This window comes from Bombina bombina, chromosome 2, assembly GCF_027579735.1.
Source record: "Bombina bombina isolate aBomBom1 chromosome 2, aBomBom1.pri, whole genome shotgun sequence".
NCBI classification, from domain to species: domain Eukaryota; kingdom Metazoa; phylum Chordata; class Amphibia; order Anura; family Bombinatoridae; genus Bombina; species Bombina bombina.
Window position 1 is genome coordinate 159,343,509 of NC_069500.1, and position 26,271 is coordinate 159,369,779.

At 39.0% G+C, this 26,271-nt stretch overlaps 1 protein-coding gene across 4 annotated transcripts in view; it reads left to right on the forward strand.

Moving 5' to 3' along the window:
• KIF2A (kinesin family member 2A) overlaps positions 1-26,271 on the forward strand; it is a 530,440-nt gene that overhangs the window by 340,710 nt on the left and 163,459 nt on the right. For all 4 annotated transcript variants that reach the window (XM_053701316.1, XM_053701318.1, XM_053701317.1 and 1 more), the window contains exons 15-16: positions 17,294-17,404; positions 24,285-24,352. In XM_053701316.1, coding sequence (XP_053557291.1) covers positions 17,294-17,404; positions 24,285-24,352 — 179 coding nt within the window. The remainder of the gene's footprint in view (positions 1-17,293; positions 17,405-24,284; positions 24,353-26,271) is intronic.

The following is a 26,271-nucleotide window of genomic DNA, read 5'->3' on the forward strand; positions in this document are numbered from 1 at the left end:
TTTTGTTTTGAATTCACTTGGTGCTAGCATAGTTTTCTTTCATGTAATTAGCAAAAGTCCATGAGCTAGTGACGTATGGGATATACATTCCTACCAGGAGGGGCAAAGTTTCCCAAACCTCAAAATGCCTATAAATACACCCCTCACCACACCCACAATTCAGTTTTACAAACTTTGCCTCCTATGGAGGTGGTGAAGTAAGTTTGTGCTAGATTCTACGTTGATATGCGCTCCGCAGCAAGTTGGAGCCCGGTTTTCCTCTCAGCGTGCAGTGAATGTCAGAGGGATGTGAGGAGAGTATTGCCTATTTGAATGCAGTGATCTCCTTCTACGGGGTCTATTTCATAGGTTCTCTGTTATCGGTCGTAGAGATTCATCTCTTACCTCCCTTTTCAGATCGACGATATACTCTTATTTATATACCATTACCTCTGCTGATTTTCGTTTCAGTACTGGTTTGGCTTTCTACAAACGTGTAGATGAGTGTCCTGGGGTAAGTAAATCTTATTTTCTGTGACACTCTAAGCTATGGTTGGGCACTTTATTTATAAAGTTCTAAATATATGTATTCAAACATTTATTTGCCTTGACTCAGAATGTTCAACATTCCTTATTTTCAGACAGTCAGTTTCATATTTGGGATAATGCGTTTGAATCAATCATTTTTTCTTACCTTAAAAATTTGACTTTTTTTCCCTGTGGGCTGTTAGGCTCGCGGGGGCTGAAAATGCTTCATTTTATTGCGTCATTTTTGGCGCAGACTTTTTTGGCGCAAAATATCTTTTCTGTTTCTGGCGTCATACGTGTCGCCGGAAGTTGCGTCATTTTTTGACGTGCTTTTGCGCCAAAAATGTCGGCGTTCCGGATGTGGCGTCATTTTTGGCGCCAAAAAGCATTTAGGCGCCAAACAATGTGGGCGTATTATTTGGCGCCAAAAAAAATGGGCGTCGCTTTTGTCTCCACATTATTTCAGTCTGATTTTTTCTTTGCTTCTGGTTACTAGAAGCTTGTTTATTGGCATTTTTTCCCATTCCTGAAACTGTCATTTAAGGAATTTGATCAATTTTGCTTTATATGTTGTTTTTTCTCTTACATATTGCAAGATGTCTCACGTTGCATCTGAGTCAGAAGATACTTCAGGAAAATCGCTGTCTAGTGCTGGAACTACCAAAGCTAAGTGTATCTGCTGTAAACTTTTGGTAGCTATTCCTCCGGCTGTTGTTTGTATTAATTGTCATGACAAACTTGTTAAAGCAGATAATATTTCCTTTAGTAATGTACCATTGCCTGTTGCAGTTCCCTCAACATCTAAGGTGCAGAATGTTCCTGATAACATAAGAGATTTTGTTTCTGAATCCATCAAGAAGGCTATGTCTGTTATTTCTCCTTCTAGGAAACATAAAAAATCTTTTAAAACTTCTCTCTCTACAGATGAATTTTTAAATGAACATCATCATTCTGATTCTGATGACTCTTCTGGTTCAGAGGATTCTGTCTCAGAGATTGATGCTGATAAATCTTCATATTTATTTAAAATGGAATTTATTCGTTCTTTACTTAAAGAAGTACTAATTGCTTTAGAAATAGAGGATTCTGGTCCTCTTGATACTAATTCTAAACGTTTAGATAAGGTGTTTAAATCTCCTGTGGTTATTCCAGAAGTTTTTCCTGTTCCTAATGCTATTTCTGAAGTAATTTCCAGAGAATGGGATAAATTGGGTAATTCATTTACTCCTTCTAAACGTTTTAAGCAATTATATCCTGTGCCGTCTGACAGATTAGAATTTTGGGACAAAATCCCTAAAGTTGATGGGGCTATTTCTACCCTTGCTAAACGTACTACTATTCCTACGTCAGATGGTACTTCGTTTAAAGATCCTTTAGATAGGAAAATTGAATCCTTTCTAAGAAAAGCTTATCTGTGTTCAGGTAATATTGTTAGACCTGCTATATCTTTGGCTGATGTTGCTGCAGCTTCAACTTTTTGGTTGGAGACTTTAGCGCAACAAGTAACAGATCATGATTCTCATAATATTATTATTCTTCTTCAGCATGCTAATAATTTTATCTGTGATGCCTTTTTTGATATTATCGGAGTTGATGTCAGGTTTATGTCTCTAGCTATTTTAGCTAGAAGAGCTTTATGGCTTAAAACTTGGAATGCTGATATGGCTTCTAAATCAACTCTACTTTCCATTTCTTTCCAGGGTAACAAATTATTTGGTTCTCAGTTGGATTCCATTATCTCAACTGTTACTGGTGGGAAAGGAACTTTTTTACCACAGGATAAAAAATCTAAGGGTAAAAACAGGGCTAATAATCGTTTTCGTTCCTTTCGTTTCAACAAAGAACAAAAGCCTGATCCTTCATCCTCAGGAGCAGTTTCAGTTTGGAAACCATCTCCAGTCTGGAATAAATCCAAGCCTTCTAGAAAGGCAAAGCCTGCTTCTAAGTCCACATGAAGGTGCGGCCCTCATTCCAGCTCAGCTGGTAGGGGGCAGGTTACGTTTTTTCAAAGAAATTTGGATCAATTCTGTTCACAATCTTTGGATTCAGAACATTGTTTCAGAAGGGTACACAATTGGTTTCAAGATGAGACCTCCTGCAAAGAGATTTTTTCTTTCCCGTGTCCCAGTAAATCCAGTGAAAGCTCAAGCATTTCTGAATTGTGTTTCAGATCTAGAGTTGGCTGGAGTAATTATGCCAGTTCCAGTTCTGGAACAGGGGATGGGGTTTTATTCAAATCTCTTCATTGTACCAAAGAAGGAGAATTCCTTCAGACCAGTTCTGGATCTAAAAATATTGAATCGTTATGTAAGGATACCAACGTTCAAAATGGTAACTGTAAGGACTATCTTGCCTTTTGTTCAGCAAGGGCATTATATGTCCACAATAGATTTACAGGATGCTTATCTGCATATTCCGATTCATCCAGATCATTATCAGTTCCTGAGATTCTCTTTTCTGGACAAGCATTACCAGTTTGTGGCTCTGCCGTTTGGCCTAGCTACAGCTCCAAGAATTTTTACAAAAGTTCTCGGTGCCCTTCTGTCTGTAATCAGAGAACAGGGTATTGTGGTATTTCCTTATTTGGACGATATCTTGGTACTTGCTCAGTCTTTACATTTAGCAGAATCTCATACGAATCGACTTGTGTTGTTTCTTCAAGATCATGGTTGGAGGATCAATTTACCAAAAAGTTCATTGATTCCTCAGACAAGGGTAACTTTTCTGGGTTTCCAGATAGATTCAGTGTCCATGACTCTGTCTTTAACAGACAAGAGACGTCTAAAATTGATTTCAGCTTGTCGAAACCTTCAGTCACAATCATTCCCTTCGATAGCCTTATGCATGGAAATTCTAGGTCTTATGACTGCTGCATCGGACGCGATCCCCTTTGCTCGTTTTCACATGCGACCTCTTCAGCTCTGTATGCTGAATCAATGGTGCAGGGATTACACAAAGATATCTCAATTAATATCTTTAAAACCGATTGTACGACACTCTCTAACGTGGTGGACAGATCACCATCGTTTAATTCAGGGGGCTTCTTTTGTGCTTCCGACCTGGACTGTAATTTCAACAGATGCAAGTCTCACAGGTTGGGGAGATGTGTGGGGATCTCTGACGGCACAAGGAGTTTGGGAATCTCAGGAGGTGAGATTACCGATCAATATTTTGGAACTCCGTGCAATTTTCAGAGCTCTTCAGTCTTGGCCTCTTCTGAAGAGAGAATCGTTCATTTGTTTTCAGACAGACAATGTCACAACTGTGGCATACATCAATCATCAAGGAGGGACTCACAGTCCTCTGGCTATGAAAGAAGTATCTCGAATTCTGGTTTGGGCGGAATCCAGTTCCTGTCTAATCTCTGCGGTTCATATCCCAGGTATAGACAATTGGGAAGCGGATTATCTCAGTCGCCAAACGTTACATCCGGGCGAATGGTCTCTTCACCCAGAGGTATTTCTTCAGATTGTTCAGATGTGGGGACTTCCAGAAATAGATCTGATGGCCTCTCATCTAAACAAGAAACTTCCCAGGTATCTGTCCAGATCCAGGGATCCTCAAGCGGAAGCAGTGGATGCATTGTCACTTCCTTGGAAGTATCATCCTGCCTATATCTTTCCGCCTCTAGTTCTTCTTCCAAGAGTAATCTCCAAGATTCTGAAGGAATGCTCGTTTGTTCTGCTGGTAGCTCCGGCATGGCCTCACAGGTTTTGGTATGCGGATCTTGTCCGGATGGCCTCTTGCCATCCGTGGACTCTTCCGCTACGACCAGACCTTCTGTCGCAAGGTCCTTTTTTCCATCAGGATCTCAAATCCTTAAATTTAAAGGTATGGAGATTGAACGCTTGATTCTTAGTCAAAGAGGTTTCTCTGACTCTGTGATTAATACTATGTTACAGGCTCGTAAATCTGTATCCAGAGAGATATATTATAGAGTCTGGAAGACTTATATTTCTTGGTGTCTTTCTCATCATTTTTCTTGGCATTCTTTTAGAATTCCAAGAATTTTACAGTTTCTTCAGGATGGTTTAGATAAAGGTTTGTCCGCAAGTTCCTTGAAAGGACAAATCTCTGCTCTTTCTGTTCTTTTTCACAGAAAGATTGCTAATCTTCCTGATATTGATTGTTTTGTACAAGCTTTGGTTCGTATAAAACCTGTCATTAAGTCAATTTCTCCTCCTTGGAGTTTGAATTTGGTTCTAGGGGCTCTTCAAGCTCCTCCGTTTGAACCCATGCATTCATTGGACATTAAATTACTTTCTTGGAAAGTTGTGTTCCTTTTGGCAATCTCTTCTGCCAGAAGAGTTTCTGAATTATCTGCTCTTTCTTGTGAGTCTCCTTTTCTGATTTTTCATCAGGATAAGGCAGTGTTGCGAACTTCTTTTGAATTTTTACCTAAAGTTGTGAATTCCAACAACATTAGTAGAGAAATTGTGGTTCCTTCATTATGTCCTAATCCTAAGAATTCTAAGGAGAAATAGTTACATTCTTTGGATGTTGTTAGAGCTTTGAAATATTATGTTGAAGCTTCTAAGTCTTTCCGAAAGACTTCTAGTTAATTTGTTATCTTTTCCGGTTCTAGAAAAGGCCAGAAAGCTTCTGCCATTTCTTTGGCATCTTGGTTGAAATCTTTAATTCATCTTGCCTATGTTGAGTCGGGTAAAACTCCGCCTCAAAGGATTACAGCTCATTCTACTAGGTCAGTTTCTACTTCCTGGGCGTTTAGGAATGAAGCTTCGATTGATCAGATTTGCAAAGCAGCAACTTGGTCCTCTTTGCATACTTTTACTAAATTCTACCATTTTGATGTATTTTCTTCTTCTGAAGCAGTTTTTGGTAGAAAAGTACTTCAGGCAGCGGTTTCAGTTTGAATCTTCTGCTTATGTTTTTCATTAAACTTTATTTTGGGTGTGGATTATTTTCAGCAGGAATTGGCTGTCTTTATTTTATCCCTCCCTCTCTAGTGACTCTTGCGTGGAAAGATCCACATCTTGGGTAATCATTATCCCATACGTCACTAGCTCATGGACTCTTGCTAATTACATGAAAGAAAAGATAATTTATGTAAGAACTTACCTGATAAATTCATTTCTTTCATATTAGCAAGAGTCCATGAGGCCCACCCTTTTTTTTGGTGGTTATGATTTTTGTATATAGCACAATTATTCCAATTCCTTTTTTTATATGCTTTCGCACTTTTTTTATCACCCCACTTCTTGGCTATTCGTTAAACTGAATTGTGGGTGTGGTGAGGGGTGTATTTATAGGCATTTTGAGGTTTGAGAAACTTTGCCCCTCCTGGTAGGAATGTATATCCCATACGTCACTAGCTCATGGACTCTTGCTAATATGAAAGAAATGAATTTATCAGGTAAGTTCTTACATAAATTATGTTTTTAAATTTTTAGCTTTTTTGTAGATGAATTTAGGATTTTTTGAAATTTTATCTCCTATAATGGGATCCTCTCTGACATGATGCCAATGTTTTCTCCAACATAGGTGTGTCCGGTCCACGGCGTCATCCTTACTTGTGGGATATTCTCTTCCCCAACAGGAAATGGCAAAGAGCCCAGCAAAGCTGGTCACATGATCCCTCCTAGGCTCCGCCTTCCCCAGTCATTCTCTTTGCCGTTGTACAGGCAACATCTCCACGGAGATGGCTTAGAGTTTTTTAGTGTTTAACTGTAGTTTTTATTATTCAATCAAGAGTTTGTTATTTTAAAATAGTGCTGGTATGTACTATTTACTCTGAAACAGAAAAGAGATGAAGATTTCTGTTTGTAAGAGGAAAATGATTTTAGCAACCGTTACTAAAATCGATGGCTGTTTCCACACAGGACTGTTGAGAGGAATTAACTTCAGTTGGGGGAACAGTGAGCAGACTTTTGCTGCTTGAGGTATGACACATTCTAACAAGACGATGTAATGCTGGAAGCTGTCATTTTCCCTATGGGATCCGGTAAGCCATTTTTATTACAGAAAGAAAAAAAGGGCTTCACAAGGGCTTTTTAAGACTGTAGACATTTTCTGGGCTAAATCGATTTATATATAAACATATTTTATACTCCATAGCCTTGAGGAATTATTTTAATCTTGGGAATTATGTAAAATAACCGGCAGGCACTGTATTGGACACCTTATTCTCTAGGGGCTTTCCCTAATCATAGGCAGAGTCTCATTTTCGCGCCTCTATTGCGCACTTGTTTTTGAGAAGCATGACATGCAGATACATGTGTGAGGAGCTCTGATACATAGAAAAGACTTTCTGAAGGCGTCATTTGGTATCGTATTCCCCTTTGGGCTTGGTTGGGTCTCAGCAAAGCAGATACCAGGGACTGTAAAGGGGTTAAATATAAAAACGGCTCCGGTTCCGTTATTTTAAGGGTTAAAGCTTCCAAATTTGGTGTGCAATACTTTTAAGGCTTTAAGACACTGTGGTGAAATTTTGGTGAATTTTGAACAATTCCTTCATACTTTTTCGCAATTGCAGTAATAAAGTGTGTTCAGTTTAAAATTTAAAGTGACAGTAACGGTTTATTTTAAAACGTTTTTTGTACATTGTTATCAAGTTTTTGCCTGTTTAACATGTCTGAACTACCAGATAGACTGTGTTCTGAATGTGGGGAAGCCAAGGTTCCTTCTCATTTAAATAGATGTGATTTATGTGACACAAAATTTAGAGAAAATGATGCCCAAGATGATTCCTCAAGTGAGGGGAGTAAGCATGGTACTGCATCATCCCCTCCTTCGTCTACACCAGTCTTGCCCACACAGGAGGCCCCTAGTACATCTAGCGCGCCAATACTCCTTACTATGCAACAATTAACGGCTGTAATGGATAATTCTATCAAAAACATTTTAGCCAAAATGCCCACTTATCAGCGAAAGCGCGACTGCTCTGTTTTAGAAAATACTGAAGAGCATGAGGACGCTGATGATATTGGTTCTGAAGGGCCCCTACACCAGTCTGAGGGGGCCAGGGAGGTTTTGTCTGAGGGAGAAATTTCAGATTCAGGGAAAATTTCTCAACAAGCTGAACCTGATGTGATTACATTTAAATTTAAATTGGAACATCTCCGCGCTCTGCTTAAGGAGGTGTTATCCACTCTGGATGATTGTGAGAATTTGGTCATTCCAGAGAAACTATGTAAAATGGACAAGTTCCTAGAGGTCCCGGGGCCCCCCGAAGCTTTTCCTATACCCAAGCGGGTGGCGGACATTGTAAATAAAGAATGGGAAAGGCCCGGTATACCTTTCGTCCCTCCCCCCATATTTAAAAAATTGTTTCCTATGGTCGACCCCAGAAAGGACTTATGGCAGACAGTCCCCAAGGTCGAGGGGGCGGTTTCTACTCTAAACAAACGCACCACTATACCCATAGAAGATAGTTGTGCTTTCAAAGATCCTATGGATAAAAAATTAGAAGGTTTGCTTAAAAAGATGTTTGTTCAGCAAGGTTATCTTCTACAACCAATTTCATGCATTGTTCCTGTCACTACAGCAGCGTGTTTCTGGTTCGATGAGCTAGAAAAGGCGCTCAATAATAATTCTTCTTCTTATGAGGAGATTATGGACAGAATTCATGCTCTCAAATTGGCTAATTCTTTCACCCTAGACGCCACTTTGCAATTGGCTAGGTTAGCGGCGAAAAATTCTGGTTTTGCTATTGTGGCGCGCAGAGCGCTTTGGTTAAAATCTTGGTCAGCGGATGCGTCTTCCAAGAACAAATTGCTTAACATTCCTTTCAAGGGGAAAACGCTGTTTGGCCCTGACTTGAAAGAGATTATCTCTGATATCACTGGGGGCAAGGGCCACGCCCTTCCTCAGGATAGGTCTTTCAAGGCCAAAAATAAACCTAATTTTCGTCCCTTTCGCAGAAACGGACCAGCCCCAAGTGCTACGTCCTCTAAGCAAGAGGGTAATACTTCTCAAGCCAAGCCAGCCTGGAGACAAATGCAAGGCTGGAACAAGGGAAAGCAGGCCAAGAAACCTGCCACTGCTACCAAGACAGCATGAGATGTTGGCCCCCGATCCGGGACCGGATCTGGTGGGGGGCAGACTCTCTCTCTTCGCTCAGGCTTGGGCAAGAGATGTTCTGGATCCTTGGGCACTAGAAATAGTCTCCCAAGGTTATCTTCTGGAATTCAAGGGGCTTCCCCCAAGGGGGAGGTTCCACAGGTCTCAATTGTCTTCAGACCACATAAAAAGACAGGCATTCTTACATTGTGTAGAAGACCTGTTAAAAATGGGAGTGATTCATCCTGTTCCTTTAGGAGAACAAGAGATGGGGTTCTACTCCAATCTGTTCGTAGTTCCCAAAAAAGAGGGAACATTCAGACCAATCTTAGATCTCAAGATCCTAAACAAGTTTCTCAAGGTTCCATCGTTCAAAATGGAAACCTTTCGAACAATTCTTCCTTCCATCCAGGAAGGTCAATTCATGACCACGGTGGATTTAAAGGATGCGTATCTACATATTCCTATCCACAAGGAACATCATCGGTTCCTAAGGTTCGCATTCCTGGACAAGCATTACCAGTTTGTGGCACTTCCGTTCGGATTAGCCACTGCTCCAAGGATTTTCACAAAGGTACTAGGGTCCCTTCTAGCGGTGCTAAGACCAAGGGGCATTGCAGTAGTACCTTACTTGGACGACATTCTGATTCAAGCGTCGTCCCTTCCTCAAGCAAAGGCTCACACGGACATTGTCCTGGCCTTTCTCAGATCTCACGGGTGGAAAGTGAACGTAGAAAAAAGTTCTCTATCTCCGTCAACAAGGGTTCCCTTCTTGGGAACAATAATAGACTCCTTAGAAATGAGGATTTTTCTGACAGAGGCCAGAAAATCAAAACTTCTAAACTCTTGTCAAATACTTCATTCTGTTCCTCTTCCTTCCATAGCGCAGTGCATGGAAGTAATAGGTTTGATGGTAGCGGCAATGGACATAGTTCCTTTTGCGCGAATTCATCTAAGACCATTACAACTGTGCATGCTCAGTCAGTGGAATGGGGACTATACAGACTTGTCTCCGACGATACAAGTAGATCAGAGGACCAGAGATTCACTCCGTTGGTGGCTGTCCCTGGACAACCTGTCACAGGGGATGAGCTTCCGCAGACCAGAGTGGGTCATTGTCACGACCGACGCCAGTCTGGTGGGCTGGGGCGCGGTCTGGGGACCCCTGAAAGCTCAGGGTCTTTGGTCTCGGGAAGAATCTCTTCTCCCGATAAATATTCTGGAACTGAGAGCGATATTCAATGCTCTCAAGGCTTGGCCTCAGCTAGCAAAGGCCAAGTTCATACGGTTTCAATCAGACAACATGACGACTGTTGCGTACATCAACCATCAGGGGGGAACAAGGAGTTCCCTGGCGATGGGAGAAGTGACCAAAATCATTCAATGGGCGGAGACTCACTCCTGCCACTTGTCTGCAATCCACATCCCAGGAGTGGAAAATTGGGAAGCGGATTTTCTGAGTCGTCAGACATTTCATCCGGGGGAGTGGGAACTCCATCCGGAAATCTTTGCCCAAATTACTCAATTGTGGGGCATTCCAGACATGGATCTGATGGCCTCTCGTCAGAACTTCAAGGTTCCTTGCTACGGGTCCAGATCCAGGGATCCCAAGGCGACTCTAGTAGATGCACTAGTAGCACCTTGGACCTTCAAACTAGCTTATGTATTCCCGCCGTTTCCTCTCATCCCCAGGCTGGTAGCCAGGATCAATCAGGAGAGGGCATCGGTGATCTTGATAGCTCCTGCGTGGCCACGCAGGACTTGGTATGCAGACCTGGTGAATATGTCATCGGCTCCACCATGGAAGCTACCTTTGAGACGAGACCTTCTTGTTCAAGGTCCGTTCGAACATCCGAATCTGGTCTCACTCCAACTGACTGCTTGGAGATTGAACGCTTGATCTTATCAAAGCGAGGGTTCTCAGATTCTGTCATTGATACTCTTGTTCAGGCCAGAAAGCCTGTAACTAGAAAAATTTACCACAAAATATGGAAAAAATATATCTGTTGGTGTGAATCTAAAGGATTCCCTTGGGACAAGGTAAAAATTCCTAAGATTCTATCCTTTCTTCAAGAAGGTTTGGAGAAAGGATTATCTGCAAGTTCCTTGAAGGGACAGATTTCTGCCTTGTCTGTTACTTCACAAAAAGCTGGCAGCTGTGCCAGATGTTCAAGCCTTTGTTCAGGCTCTGGTTAGAATCAAGCCTGTTTACAAACCTTTGACTCCTCCTTGGAGTCTCAATTTAGTTCTTTCAGTTCTTCAGGGGATTCCGTTTGAACCCTTACATTCCGTTGATATTAAGTTATTATCTTGGAAAGTTTTGTTTTTGGTTGCAATTTCTTCTGCTAGAAGAGTTTCAGAATTATCTGCTCTGCAGTGTTCTCCTCCTTATCTGGTGTTCCATGCAGATAAGGTGGTTTTACGTACTAAACCTGGTTTTCTTCCGAAAGTTGTTTCTAACAAAAACATTAACCAGGAGATAGTCGTGCCTTCTTTGTGTCCGAATCCAGTTTCAAAGAAGGAACGTTTGTTGCACAATTTGGATGTTGTTCGTGCTCTAAAATTCTATTTAGATGCTACAAAGGATTTTAGACAAACATCTTCCTTGTTTGTTGTTTATTCTGGTAAAAGGAGAGGTCAAAAAGCAACTTCTACCTCTCTCTCTTTTTGGATTAAAAGCATCATCAGATTGGCTTATGAGACTGCCGGACGGCAGCCTCCTGAAAGAATCACAGCTCATTCCACTAGGGCTGTGGCTTCCACATGGGCCTTCAAGAACGAGGCTTCTGTTGATCAGATATGTAAGGCAGCGACTTGGTCTTCACTGCACACTTTTACTAAATTTTACAAGTTTGATACTTTTGCTTCTTCTGAGGCTATTTTTGGGAGAAAGGTTTTGCAAGCCGTGGTGCCTTCCATCTAGGTGACCTGATTTGCTCCCTCCCTTCATCCGTGTCCTAAAGCTTTGGTATTGGTTCCCACAAGTAAGGATGACGCCGTGGACCGGACACACCTATGTTGGAGAAAACAGAATTTATGTTTACCTGATAAATTACTTTCTCCAACGGTGTGTCCGGTCCACGGCCCGCCCTGGTTTTTTAATCAGGTCTGATAATTTATTTTCTTTAACTACAGTCACCACGGTATCATATGGTTTCTCCTATGCAAATATTCCTCCTTTACGTCGGTCGAATGACTGGGGAAGGCGGAGCCTAGGAGGGATCATGTGACCAGCTTTGCTGGGCTCTTTGCCATTTCCTGTTGGGGAAGAGAATATCCCACAAGTAAGGATGACGCCGTGGACCGGACACACCGTTGGAGAAAGTAATTTATCAGGTAAACATAAATTCTGTTTTCTAATAATTTTCACTATTCTTTTATGTTCTCCATTATATTGTGTTATACCTCACTAATTGAATTTTTCACTGCTATGAATACTAATGATTAAGGACTGTCCTTCACTTATGAACTAAGCAAAGAGAAAATCTCTTTTCTCGATCTTGACATTATACTGGAAACAGATAAATTTATTACAAAAACCTTTTTTAAGAAAGTTGACTCAAACAACTTCATACACGCACATAGTTGCCATTTGCCAAAATGGAAAAACAATATCCCCAGAGCGCAGTTCCTACGAATAAGAAAGAACTGTTCCAGTGTAATAGACTACGAGGAACAAGCAAAAATCTTGAGTCTAAAATTTGGTGAAAAAGGATATGAAGATAAATTAATAGAAGACAATCTTGAGGAAATTAGGCTTACGGATAGACAGTAGCTATTAAAATATAAAAACAAGACTATAACAGAAACTAGAGATACTGATGAGATAATAGTCCCCTTTATATCACAATATAATGGAGAACATAAAAGAATAGAGAAAATTATTAGAAAACATTGGCATCATGTCAGAGAGGATCCCATTATAGGAGATAAAATTTCAAAAAATCCTAAATTCATCTACAAAAAAGCTAGAAATTTAAAAACTATGCTAGCACCAAGTGAATTCAAAACAAAACACAATTTAAAAGAACAGGACCTATCAGGTAACCCACTATATGGTTTTTTCCCATGCCATTGCTGTCGATCTTGTAATTATAGCAGCAAAATTAAAGAATATGAGTCAACACAAACTGGCGAGATATTCCCTATTAGAGACACCATACGCTGTACCGACAAGGGTATAATCTATTTACTACAATGTAGCTGTAAAAAACAATACTTGGGGGAGACCTCAAGAACATTAAGGGAACGAATAAGAGAACATCTTTGCATAATAGAAAAAGGAAAAATGGATACACACTTATATAAGCACTTTAGAGATGTACACAATAACAGAATTAAAGACCTTTCTTTTTGGGGTATAATGAAAGTGAAACCTGATTGGAGAGGAGGTAATTATGAGACAAAGCTACTTAAAAAAGAGGCAGAACTAATATACAACATGAAGACCCTACATCCCTTAGGGCTTAACTCAGAATTAGATTTAACACCATTCATGTTTGATTGATAGGGTGAATGTTTGAGCATACCAACATATGCTAGAAGTTTGGAAATTTCTCTCTTCACACTTTCTAAACAAGTATTTTAATTCTAAATTATATATTTTTTATATAATTCATATACATTGCCATATGTCTTTAGAGGTCCACACTCTGCAAGCTATATATAAATAAAAAGAGAAAAGGCACTTTTTGGCAATAGGAATCTCCTGTTTATACTGTAATTAGTTCGCTGTTCACTTATTACCTATAGGTGTGATCATAGTTAGTTTGAGGCTTTTTTTTTACACTGTTATATGTGCAGAATACTTATCTGTGTTTTATTCTGAAATAAAGGACTATTATTGTGCATTTTGAAAAATGGTAATTATACCGGCACCACCTTAAGAAGGCACTCTGGAGAAACACACACCCCTGTATTAAGATCCTCCAATTACAAATAAGAGGAGGGGTATTTAATAGCACCCAAGATAAACATTCAATACTTCTTGAAAAAGCCCCAAGGAAGGGGGGAAACGCGTTGAAGTTGGCCCACTGCTTTACTACCAAAGGAAAAGAACTTTATTACCCCAAGCGTGAATTTAAATACGTTTGGTAAGCCCTGCACCTGAATCGGATCTTTTTTGGATACAGTCCAAACCTGAGCCCAGCTGTTGAAGACCGCACGCAAACCTCAAACACGTAAGCGGAGACGTCACTTTGTTGCAGCCAAGGGAACCGGAACAGCCCCAGCAGCCTGCACCGCACTCGCCTTCATAGAGGACAGCGGTAAAGCAAGCTGCTTGCGATAAGACCCAGAAAACTAAAGATCCAACAAGGGGATTTCCCACAGCACTCGAGTATTGCTAAGAGTGCACGGCTCCTGGCAGCCACCCCCATCAACGGATATAACGCCGGCCACCTCAGGTACCCCTCTCATATGCTAGTGTGATCCAATACTCGCCTGAGCAAGATCAATAGCATATGAGAGTGAACTGTTCACAATTTGCAGTAACCCATACTTGATCGTCCAACACAACTTGTACTTATGACCGGTCAATCTTACTTTACTCCCTGTCTATATAGATAGACTCTGTTATTATTGGGCAGCTAGTACTTGTATAATTGGTTTTAATCTCTGCTTATTTTACTATTGTGCCTATTTTATCACTACAACTGGACGTCCAGTCTGCATATATTTTTAATTGTATTTTTATATGTATTTTTATCATTTTTAGCTTAAGTGTAGCTCTGTAACTACTATTGATATCTTTGCTATTATTGTTCTTATTTAGGATTATTTAGGATTAACCAGGCACTAGTGTGTAGTTTTGATATACCTACCTATTGTAATTTGCTTGTTCGAGCTCATCTTTAGAGCTAGGTTATTTAAATTCATCCACTATATACCAGACACTCCTTGTGCAATCCTATTTAGGCATATTTATCTCTTCCTATTTTTTACAATAAATATTGAAGTTTTTTATTAATATTTGAACTTTGTCTCTTTTGCTATTTGCTTGTGAATAAATCCATAATAATAGACTATTGTTAACTTTCCTATTTGGGTATAATCACTCCCTCTTACCTACTTTGAGAATTACTCACTTTATTGGTTTAATCACTACCTAGCTGTTAGCGCCAGTACTGTCTCTCCCTATATTTCTACTTCCCTTGGTCTCTGTGAGAGGGACCATTTTTGTACTTGGCTGGTAGAAATAAGCGCTGATTCATACTTCTATCCTATTACGGCTTGAAGCCAAATGGATTTTTCGATTTGGATACAGTTGCTCCAAAGGGCCTCAATTCGATGATAGACTTTGGATGTTGGTCCTCCATGGGACTATAAGTTTCTATCTATTTCTTGGGCATTGATGTCCTGTATATGGCGTCATAAAATGTCTAGCATTTCTTATGTGCGTTGTACTTAAGATGACCTGTATAAGTGCCATTGATACTTTATGTATAGATTGGCACGATAGGGTTAATTCTTAATATTGGGTTATATTTTATAATACCTGTTTATCTATGCACCATGCAAAGTATTTTCACCCTTGCTATTGGGCCATTTACTTGCGTTATTGTTAAAAAATGTACATAGATCTTTTTTCTAATTTAGTTTAGTGTGCCCCTTCTGCATATTGTTATGTGTAGAGGTGCATCCTTAAACTGATTGTTTCCCTCGATCAACCTCCGGACTTGCCATGACATGTTTTACTTTCTCTATGAACGGTTGTTTACCTTTCCCATGATGACAACACAGCTGTCTGGGACTCCCATGGTGGCGGTGGATGAAGTCATTGGTAGGCGCGGTTGCACGGTTAGTGCAGGCAGCGTGTCTGGATGGCTGACGTCCTGCGGTAGGGTGATTGATAGGTATTGCACATATTCATTTCACATATTGGTGATTAGTAGGGGTATATAATGGGGGGTCTGGTTGGGTACACTTTATGTCTATAATGGGCTCCGTTTGATAAAGGTTCACATTAGAACCGAAACGTTATGGGTTAAGGCCCTATCTTTGAATTTTGCACCTTGTGGATTAAAGGCTGATTTGCATCGTATCCTGTGTTGCCTGCTTTATTTCAGTATTGCCATATATCCTTGGCCAGGTTTGGTATACTGGGGACTGTTTGTATCTACCTTATCTAGCAGTGCACCAGGCAGTTGAGTGGATGGTGTGTGCCACTTCCTTTACATATATAGATATATATGTATGTATGTATATATATGTGTGTATATGTGTTATATATGTGTGTGTGTATATATGATATATATATATATATATATATATATATATATAGATAGATATATCTGTGTGTGTATGTGTATATGTATATATATATATATATATATATATATATATATATATATATATACAGGTGGCCCTCGTTTTACAACGGTTCAATTTACACCGTTTCAGAATAACAACCTTTTTTTCCAGTCATGTGACTGCTATTGAAAAGCATTGAGAAGCAGTGCATTTATTAAAATAGCCAGTAGGTGGAGCTGTCTGCTTGTGTTGCAGCAAAGCCAAGCAAGCTGAAATTAATCAGTTTAACCAGACCTGAGCTATCGAGCAGATTTCAAAGGAACAAGATCTTCCTGTCTATAAAACAGTCCAGATTGGAATGCATAGAAAGAACTGTTTGCAGAAAAAATGCAAGTGAAATCTGTGTTGTGTGATTATTGTATTAGGTTTATAATGCTGTTTAGCAAATGTTTTTGTTCATTTAACTTATTTTAATTATATATTCTGTGTTGTGTGATTATTTTATAAGGTTTATAATGCTGTTTAGCATTTAAAGTCTTCATTTCAAAGCTTTAAAAATAATGTATTAGGTGTTACTTATGACAATTTTGAGAGGGGTCTGGAACCTATCTCCCTCACTTCCCATTGACTTACATTATAAACTAGGTTTCAATTTACAATGGTTTCGATTTACAACCATTCCTTCTGGAACCTAACCCCCTCGTAAACTGAGGGCTACCGATAGATAGATAGATAGATAGATAGATAGATAGATAGAGGTGTGTGTGTGTGTGTGTATATATATATATGTGTGTGTGTGTGTATATATATATATATATATATATATATATATATATATATATATATATAAAATATATATATATATATATATATATATATATAAAATATATATATATATATATATATATATATATAAAATATATATATATATATATATATATATGTGTGTGTATATATATATATATGTGTGTGTATATATATATATATATATATATATATATATATATATATATATATATATATATAGTGTCTGTGTATATATACAGTAGAATCTCAATTAACCGGCACCCATGGGGATCGGTATATTACGGATAAGTGTATTTACGGTTGCTTGAGAGTCACTATTAAAAATATGACTAACTAGTTCTGTAATGGATCACATGGGCAGGAGCCGGTAAGAGGCGTACACTAGACCGGATATACGCATCGTATGAGGCTTCAACAGGATGCTTAATAAATCCCCAGAACGGCTCAATCAGCTGATGCAATCGTAAGTGCAGCGATGCAGATAAGTGTGTCTATCGCTCTATTTAATACAGCTACCGCAGCTCCTGCTGTTTAAAGAGATCCGACTGTTTCCTTAGCACATTTATGCTCTAACATTTTATGCTCTAACATTTTTTTTTCCGGTTGCTTGAGTTCCAGATAATTGAGATTCTACTGTGTGTGTGTGTGTGTGTGTGTGTGTATATACTGTATATATTATTATTAAATTTTTTTTTTTTTTCCCCTCCAGGAATGCATTCGTGCTTTAGGAAGAAACAAACCACATACCCCATTTAGAGCAAGTAAACTGACACAAGTCCTTAGAGACTCTTTTATTGGTGAAAACTCTCGAACTTGTATGGTAAGGTTATGGAGAAAATTTGACAATATAAAATTCATTCTCCCATAGTGCTGCAAATACTTACCACTCTCCAATAACTTATAAAATATAGAAACTTAGTAAAAACAAGTTCAATGCATTCACACTTTTTACAAACATAACTGGACATTCAGTTCAATATTAAGGGGCATCATCCTTTCTACCTTTATCAATTAAACCTTAAAGGGACAGTCTAGTCAAAATTAAACTTTCATGATTCAGATAGGGCATGCAATTTTAAACAACTTTCCAATTTATTTTTCTTTCATGTAATTAACAAGAGTCCATGAGCTAGTGACGTATGGGATATACATTCCTACCAGGAGGGGCAAAGTTTCCCAAACCTTAAAATGCCTATAAATACACCCCTCACCACACCCACAAATCAGTTTTACAAACTTTGCCTCCAAGGGAGGTGGTGAAGTAAGTTTGTGCTAGATTCTACGTTGATATGCGCTCCGCAGCAAGTTGGAGCCCGGTTTTCCTCTCAGCGTGCAGTGAATGTCAGAGGGATGTGAAGAGAGTATTGCCTATTGAATGCAGTGATCTCCTTCTACGGGGTCTATTTCATAAGGTTCTCTGTTATCGGTCGTAGAGATTCATCTCTTACCTCCCTTTTCAGATCGACGATATACTCTTATATTTACCATTACCTCTACTGATTCTCGTTTCAGTACTGGTTTGGCTTTCTACAAACATGTAGATGAGTGTCCTGGGGTAAGTAAGTCTTATTTTCTGTGACACTCTAAGCTATGGTTGGGCACTTTATTTATAAAGTTCTAAATATATGTATTCAAACATTTATTTGCCTTGACTCAGAATGTTCAACTTTCCTTATTTTCAGACAGTCAGTTTCATATTTGGGATTATGCATTGAATTATCATATTTTTCTTACCTCAAAAATTTGACTTTTTTCCCTGTGGGCTGTTAGGCTCGCGGGGGCTGAAAATGCTTCATTTTATTGCGTCATTCTTGGCGCTGACTTTTTTGGCGCAAAAATTCTTTTCCGTTTCCGGCGTCATACGTGTCGCCGGAAGTTACGTCATTTTTTGACGTTATTTTGCGCCAAAGATGTCGGCGTTCCGGATGTGGCGTCATTTTTGGCGCCAAAAGCATTTAGGCGCCAAATAATGTGGGCGTCTTATTTGGCGCTAAAAAATATGGGCGTCGCTTTTGTCTCCACATTATTTCAGTCTCATTTTTCATTTGCTTCTGGTTGCTAGAAGCTTGATATTTGGCATTCTTTCCCATTCCTGAAACTGTCTTATAAGGAATTTGATCTATTTTGCTTTATATGTTGTTTTTTCTCTTACATATTGCAAGATGTCTCACGTTGCATCTGAGCCAGAAGATACTACAGGAAAATCACTGCCTGCTGGATCTACCAAAGCTAAGTGTATCTGCTGTAAATTTTTGGTAGCTATTCCTCCAGCTGTTGTTTGTAATAATTGTCATGACAAACTTGTTAAAGCAGATAATATTTCCTTTAGTAATGTACCATTGCCTGTTGCAGTTCCCTCAACATCTAAGGTGCAGAATGTTCCTGATAACATAAGAGATTTTGTTTCTGAATCCATAAAGAAGGCTTTGTCTGTTATTTCTCCTTCTAGTAAACGTAAAATGTCTTTTAAATCTTCTCTCTCTACAGATGAATTTTTAAATGAACACCATCATTCTGATTCTTTGGACTCTTCTGGTTCAGAGGATTCTATCTCAGAGATTGATGCTGATAAATCTTCATATTTATTTAAGATGGAATTTATTCGCTCTTTACTTAAAGAAGTACTAATTGCTTTAGAAATAGAGGATTCTAGTCCTCTTGATACTAATTCTATACGTTTGGATAAGGTTTTTAAAGCTCCTGCGGTTATTCCAGAAGTTTTTCCTGTTCCTAATGCTATTTCTGCAGTGATTTCCAAAGAATGGGATAAATTGGGTAATTCATTTACTCCTTCTAAACGTTTTAAGCAATTATATCCTGTTCCGCCTGACAGGTTAGAATTTTGGGACAAAATCCCTAAAGTTGATGGGGCTATTTCTACCCTTGCTAAACGTACTACCATTCCTACGTCAGATGGTACCTCGTTTAAGGATCCTTTAGATAGAAAAATTGAATCCTTTCTAAGAAAAGCTTATCTGTGTTCAGGTAATCTTCTTAGACCTGCTATATCATTGGCTGATGTTGCTGCAGCTTCAACTTTTTGGTTGGAAACCCTAGCGCAACAAGTAGCAAATCGTGATTCTCATGATATTATTATTCTTCTTCAGCATGCTAATAATTTTATCTGTGATGCCATTTTTGATATTATTAGAGTTGATGTTAGGTTTATGTCTCTAGCTATCTTAGCCAGAAGAGCTTTATGGCTTAAAACTTGGAATGCTGATATGGCTTCTAAATCAACTCTACTTTCCATTTCTTTCCAGGGAAACAAATTATTTGGTTCTCAGTTGGATTCTATTATTTCAACTGTTACTGGTGGGAAAGGAACTTTTTTACCACAGGATAAAAAATCTAAAGGTAAAAACAGGGCTAACAATCGTTTTCGTTCCTTTCGTTTCAACAAAGAACAAAAGCCTGATCGTTCGTCCTCAGGAGCAGTTTCAGTTTGGAAACTATCTCCAGTCTGGAATAAATCCAAGCCTGCTAGAAAGGCAAAGCCTGCTTCTAAGTTCACATGAAGGTACGGCCCTCATTCCAGTTCAGCTGGTAGGGGGCAGGTTACGTTTTTTCAAAGAAATTTGGATCAATTCTGTTCACAATCTTTGGATTCAGAGCATTGTTTCAGAAGGGTACAGAATTGGTTTCAAGATGAGACCTCCTGCAAAGAGATTTTTTCTTTCCCGTGTCCCAGTAAATCCAGTGAAAGCTCAAGCATTTCTGAATTGTGTTTCAGATCTAGAGTTGACTGGAGTAATTATGCCAGTTCCAGTTCCGGAACAGGGGATGGGGTTTTATTCAAATCTCTTCATTGTACCAAAGAAGGAGAATTCCTTCAGACCAGTTCTGGATCTGAAATTATTGAATCGTTATGTAAGGATACCAACGTTCAAGATGGTAACTGTAAGGACTATATTGCCTTTTGTTCAGAAAGGGAATTATATGTCCACAATAGATTTACAGGATGCATATCTGCATATTCCGATTCATCCAGATCATTTTCAGTTCCTGAGATTCTCTTTTCTAGACAAGCATTACCAATTTGTGGCTCTACCGTTTGGCCTTGCTACAGCTCCAAGAATTTTCACAAAGATTCTCGGTGCCCTTCTGTCTGTAATCAGAGAACAGGGTATTGTGGTATTTCCTTATTTGGACGATATCTTGGTACTTGCTCAGTCTTTACATTTAGCAGAGTCTCATACGAATCGACTTGTGTTGTTTCTTCAAGATCATGGTTGGAGGATCAATTTACCAAAAAGTTCTTTGATTCCTCAAACAAGGGTAACCTTTCTGGGTTTCCAGATAGATTCAGTGTCCATGACTCTGTCTTTAACAGACAAGAGACGTCTAAAATTGATTACAGCTTGTCGAAACCTTCAGTCACAATCATTCCCTTCGGTAGCCTTATGCATGGAAATTCTAGGTCTTATGACTGCTGCATCGGACGCGATCCCCTTTGCTCGTTTTCACATGCGACCTCTTCAGCTCTGTATGCTGAACCAATGGTGCAGGGATTACACGAAGATATCTCAATTAATATCTTTAAAACCGATTGTTCGACACTCTCTAACGTGGTGGACAGATCACCATCGTTTAATTCAGGGGGCTTCTTTTGTTCTTCCGACCTGGACTGTAATTTCAACAGATGCAAGTCTCACAGGTTGGGGAGCTGTGTGGGGATCTCTGACGGCACAGGGAGTTTGGGAATCTCAGGAGGTGAGATTACCGATCAATATTTTGGAACTCTGTGCAATTTTCAGAGCTCTTCAGTTTTGGCCTCTTCTGAAGAGAGAATCGTTCATTTGTTTTCAGACAGACAATGTCACAACTGTGGCATACATCAATCATCAAGGAGGGACTCACAGTCCTCTGGCTATGAAAGAAGTATCTCGAATTTTGGTTTGGGCGGAATCCAGCTCCTGTCTAATCTCTGCGGTTCATATCCCAGGTGTAGACAATTGGGAAGCGGATTATCTCAGTCGCCAAACGTTGCATCCGGGCGAATGGTCTCTTCACCCAGAGGTATTTCTTCAGATTGTTCAAATGTGGGGGCTTCCAGAGATAGATCTGATGGCCTCTCATCTAAACAAGAAACTTCCCAGGTATCTGTCCAGATCCCGGGATCCTCAGGCGGAGGCAGTGGATGCATTATCACTTCCTTGGAAGTATCATCCTGCCTATATCTTTCCGCCTCTAGTTCTTCTTCCAAGAGTAATCTCCAAGATTCTGAGGGAATGCTCGTTTGTTCTGCTAATAGCTCCGGCATGGCCTCACAGGTTTTGGTATGCGGATCTTGTCCGGATGGCATCTTGCCAACCATGGACTCTTCCGTTAAGACCAGACCTTCTGTCGCAAGGTCCTTTTTTCCATCCGGATCTGAAATCCTTAAATTTAAAGGTATGGAGATTGAACGCTTGATTCTTAGTCAAAGAGGTTTCTCTGACTCTGTGATTGATACTATGTTACAGGCTCGTAAATCTGTATCTAGAGAGATATATTATAGAGTCTGGAAGACTTATATTTCTTGGTGTCTTACTCATCATTTTTCTTGGTATTCTTTTAGAATTCCGAGAATATTACAATTTCTTCAGGATGGTTTAGATAAGGGTTTGTCCGCAAGTTCCTTGAAAGGACAAATCTCTGCTCTTTCTGTTCTTTTTCACAGAAAGATTGCTATTCTTCCTGATATTCATTGTTTTGTACAAGCTTTGGTTCGTATAAAACCTGTCATTAAGTCAATTTCTCCTCCATGGAGCTTGAATTTGGTTCTGGGAGCTCTTCAAGCTCCTCCGTTTGAACCTATGCATTCATTGGACATTAAATTGCTTTCTTGGAAAGTTTTGTTCCTTTTGGCCATCTCTTCTGCCAGAAGAGTTTCTGAATTATCTGCTCTTTCTTGTGAGTCTCCTTTTCTGATTTTTCATCAGGATAAGGCGGTGTTGCGAACTTCTTTTCAATTTTTACCTAAGGTTGTGAATTCCAACAACATTAGTAGAGAAATCGTGGTTCCTTCATTATGTCCTAATCCTAAGAATTCTAAGGAGAAATCGTTACATTCTTTGGATGTTGTTAGAGCTTTGAAATATTATGTTGAAGCTACTAAATCTTTCCGAAAGACTTCTAGTCTATTTGTCATCTTTTCTGGTTCTAGAAAAGGCCAGAAAGCTTCTGCCATTTCTTTGGCATCCTGGTTGAAATCTTTAATTCATCTTGCCTATGTTAAATCGGGTAAGACTCCGCCTCAGAGGATTACAGCTCATTCTACTAGGTCAGTTTCTACTTCCTGGGCGTTTAGGAATGAAGCTTCAGTTGATCAGATTTGCAAAGCAGCGACTTGGTCCTCTTTGCATACTTTTACTAAATTCTACCATTTTGATGTATTCTCTTCTTCTGAAGCAGTTTTTGGTAGAAAGGTACTTCAGGCAGTGGTTTCGGTTTGAATCTTCTGCTTATGTTTTTCATTAAACTTTATTTTGGGTGTGGATTATTTTCAGCAGGAATTGGCTGTCTTTATTTTATCCCTCCCTCTCTAGTGACTCTTGTGTGGAAAGATCCACATCTTGGGTATTCATTATCCCATACGTCACTAGCTCATGGACTCTTGTTAATTACATGAAAGAAAACATAATTTATGTAAGAACTTACCTGATAAATTCATTTCTTTCATATTAACAAGAGTCCATGAGGCCCACCCTTTTTTGTGGTGGTTATGATTTTTTTGTATAAAGCACAATTATTCCAATTCCTTATTTTTTATGCTTCGCACTTTTTTCTTATCACCCCACTTCTTGGCTATTCGTTAAACTGATTTGTGGGTGTGGTGAGGGGTGTATTTATAGGCATTTTAAGGTTTGGGAAACTTTGCCCCTCCTGGTAGGAATGTATATCCCATACGTCACTAGCTCATGGACTCTTGTTAATATGAAAGAAATGAATTTATCAGGTAAGTTCTTACATAAATTATGTTTTATCGTCAAATTTGATTTGTTCTCTTTGTATTCTTAGTTTAAAGCTAAACCCAGGTAGGCTCATATGCTATTTTCTAAGCACTTGAAGGCCACCTCTAATCTCAGTGCCTGTTGAGTTACCTAGGAGTCAGCACTGATTGGCTAAAATGCATTTGTTAAAAGAACTGAAATAAGGGGGCAGTCTATCAAGTCTTAGATACAAGGTAAATACAGTGATAGAAACATAGAATTTGACAGTAGATAAGAACCAAAAAGTCTACCCATATTACATGTTACTTTTTCCTTAGGATAGCCTTATGCATGTCCCAGGCATTTTTGAATTCCTTTACAATATTTGTGTTTACCACCTCAAATGGAAGTTTATTCCATTAATCCACCAACCTGGTAAAAAGAATATAATTATATAAGCGTATTGGTTATGCCCAACTGGGGAATGGGTAATAAAGTGATCTAACTTTTTAAAACAATAAAAATTCTAGAGTAGACTGTCCCTTTAAGAATGTTATTTAACAATTCCTCTTCTCAATATATAACAGAAAATCTAATGATTGGTCTAGTTTAATTCTAATGTGTCAAGATTAAAACAAGGTTAATTTCCTTCTTTTATTTGGGTTATAATTTTCCACTTTATTATGCATTACTATTTTGTTAAACTTGGGCATGTCTTTACAGCCCATCACCACATTTTATTTTTTATTTTTAATTATGTTCTCTGTCTATTTTTTTGTATTGCAGATTGCAACTATTTCTCCTGGTATGGCATCATGTGAAAACACTTTAAACACTTTAAGATACGCAAATAGGTAATTGATATGACATTTATCATGTAAACATCTAGTTTTTATTTTCTTATCTAAATATTTGCAACCAATATACAACCCTGTTAAGTGCTGCCATAATTTTCTCTCTGCTACAAATAATATAGCTATGTTATTTTTTATTTATTAATTACTTTTAATGGTTACTGCTTATCATGTGGTAATAAGCAAAGGCGTGTAAATGTTTGACTAATGAAAACAGTTTTTTTTCAAAGCTGGTGGGATATGTGTGGCAAGTTTCTCCAACATAGGTGTGTCCGGTCCACGGCGTCATCCTTACTTGTGGGATATTCTCTTCCCCAACAGGAAATGGCAAAGAGCCCAGCAAAGCTGGTCACATGATCCCTCCTAGGCTCCGCCTTCCCCAGTCATTCTCTTTGCCGTTGTACAGGCAACATCTCCACGGAGATGGCTTAGAGTTTTTTAGTGTTTAACTGTAGTGTTTATTATTCAATCAAGAGTTTGTTATTTTAAAATAGTGCTGGTATGTACTATTTACTCTGAAACAGAAAAGAGATGAAGATTTCTGTTTGTAAGAGGAAAATGATTTTAGCAACCGTTACTAAAATCGATGGCTGTTTCCACACAGGACTGTTGAGAGGAATTAACTTCAGTTGGGGGAACAGTGAGCAGACTTTTGCTGCTTGAGGTATGACACATTCTAACAAGACGATGTAATGCTGGAAGCTGTCATTTTCCCTATGGGATCCGGTAAGCCATTTTTATTACAGAAAGAAAAAAGGGCTTCACAAGGGCTTTTTAAGACTGTAGACATTTTCTGGGCTAAATCGATTTATATATAAACATATTTTATACTCCATAGCCTTGAGGAATTATTTTAATCTTGGGAATTATGTAAAATAACCGGCAGGCACTGTATTGGACACCTTATTCTCTAGGGGCTTTCCCTAATCATAGGCAGAGTCTCATTTTCGCGCCTCTATTGCGCACTTGTTTTTGAGAAGCATGACATGCAGATGCATGTGTGAGGAGCTCTGATACATAGAAAAGACTTTCTGAAGGCGTCATTTGGTATCGTATTCCCCTTTGGGCTTGGTTGGGTCTCAGCAAAGCAGATACCAGGGACTGTAAAGGGGTTAAATATAAAAACGGCTCCGGTTCCGTTATTTTAAGGGTTAAAGCTTCCAAATTTGGTGTGCAATACTTTTAAGGCTTTAAGACACTGTGGTGAAATTTTGGTGAATTTTGAACAATTCCTTCATACTTTTTCGCAATTGCAGTAATAAAGTTTGTTCAGTTTAAAATTTAAAGTGACAGTAACGGTTTATTTTAAAACGTTTTTTGTACTTTGTTATCAAGTTTTTGCCTGTTTAACATGTCTGAACTACCAGATAGACTGTGTTCTGAATGTGGGGAAGCCAAGGTTCCTTCTCATTTAAATAGATGTGATTTATGTGACACAAAATTTAGAGAAAATGATGCCCAAGATGATTCCTCAAGTGAGGGGAGTAAGCATGGTACTGCATCATCCCCTCCTTCGTCTACACCAGTCTTGCCCACACAGGAGGCCCCTAGTACATCTAGCGCGCCAATACTCCTTACTATGCAACAATTAACGGCTGTAATGGATAATTCTATCAAAAACATTTTAGCCAAAATGCCCACTTATCAGCGAAAGCGCGACTGCTCTGTTTTAGAAAATACTGAAGAGCATGAGGACGCTGATGATATTGGTTCTGAAGGGCCCCTACACCAGTCTGAGGGGGCCAGGGAGGTTTTGTCTGAGGGAGAAATTTCAGATTCAGGGAAAATTTCTCAACAAGCTGAACCTGATGTGATTACATTTAAATTTAAATTGGAACATCTCCGCGCTCTGCTTAAGGAGGTGTTATCCACTCTGGATGATTGTGAGAATTTGGTCATTCCAGAGAAACTATGTAAAA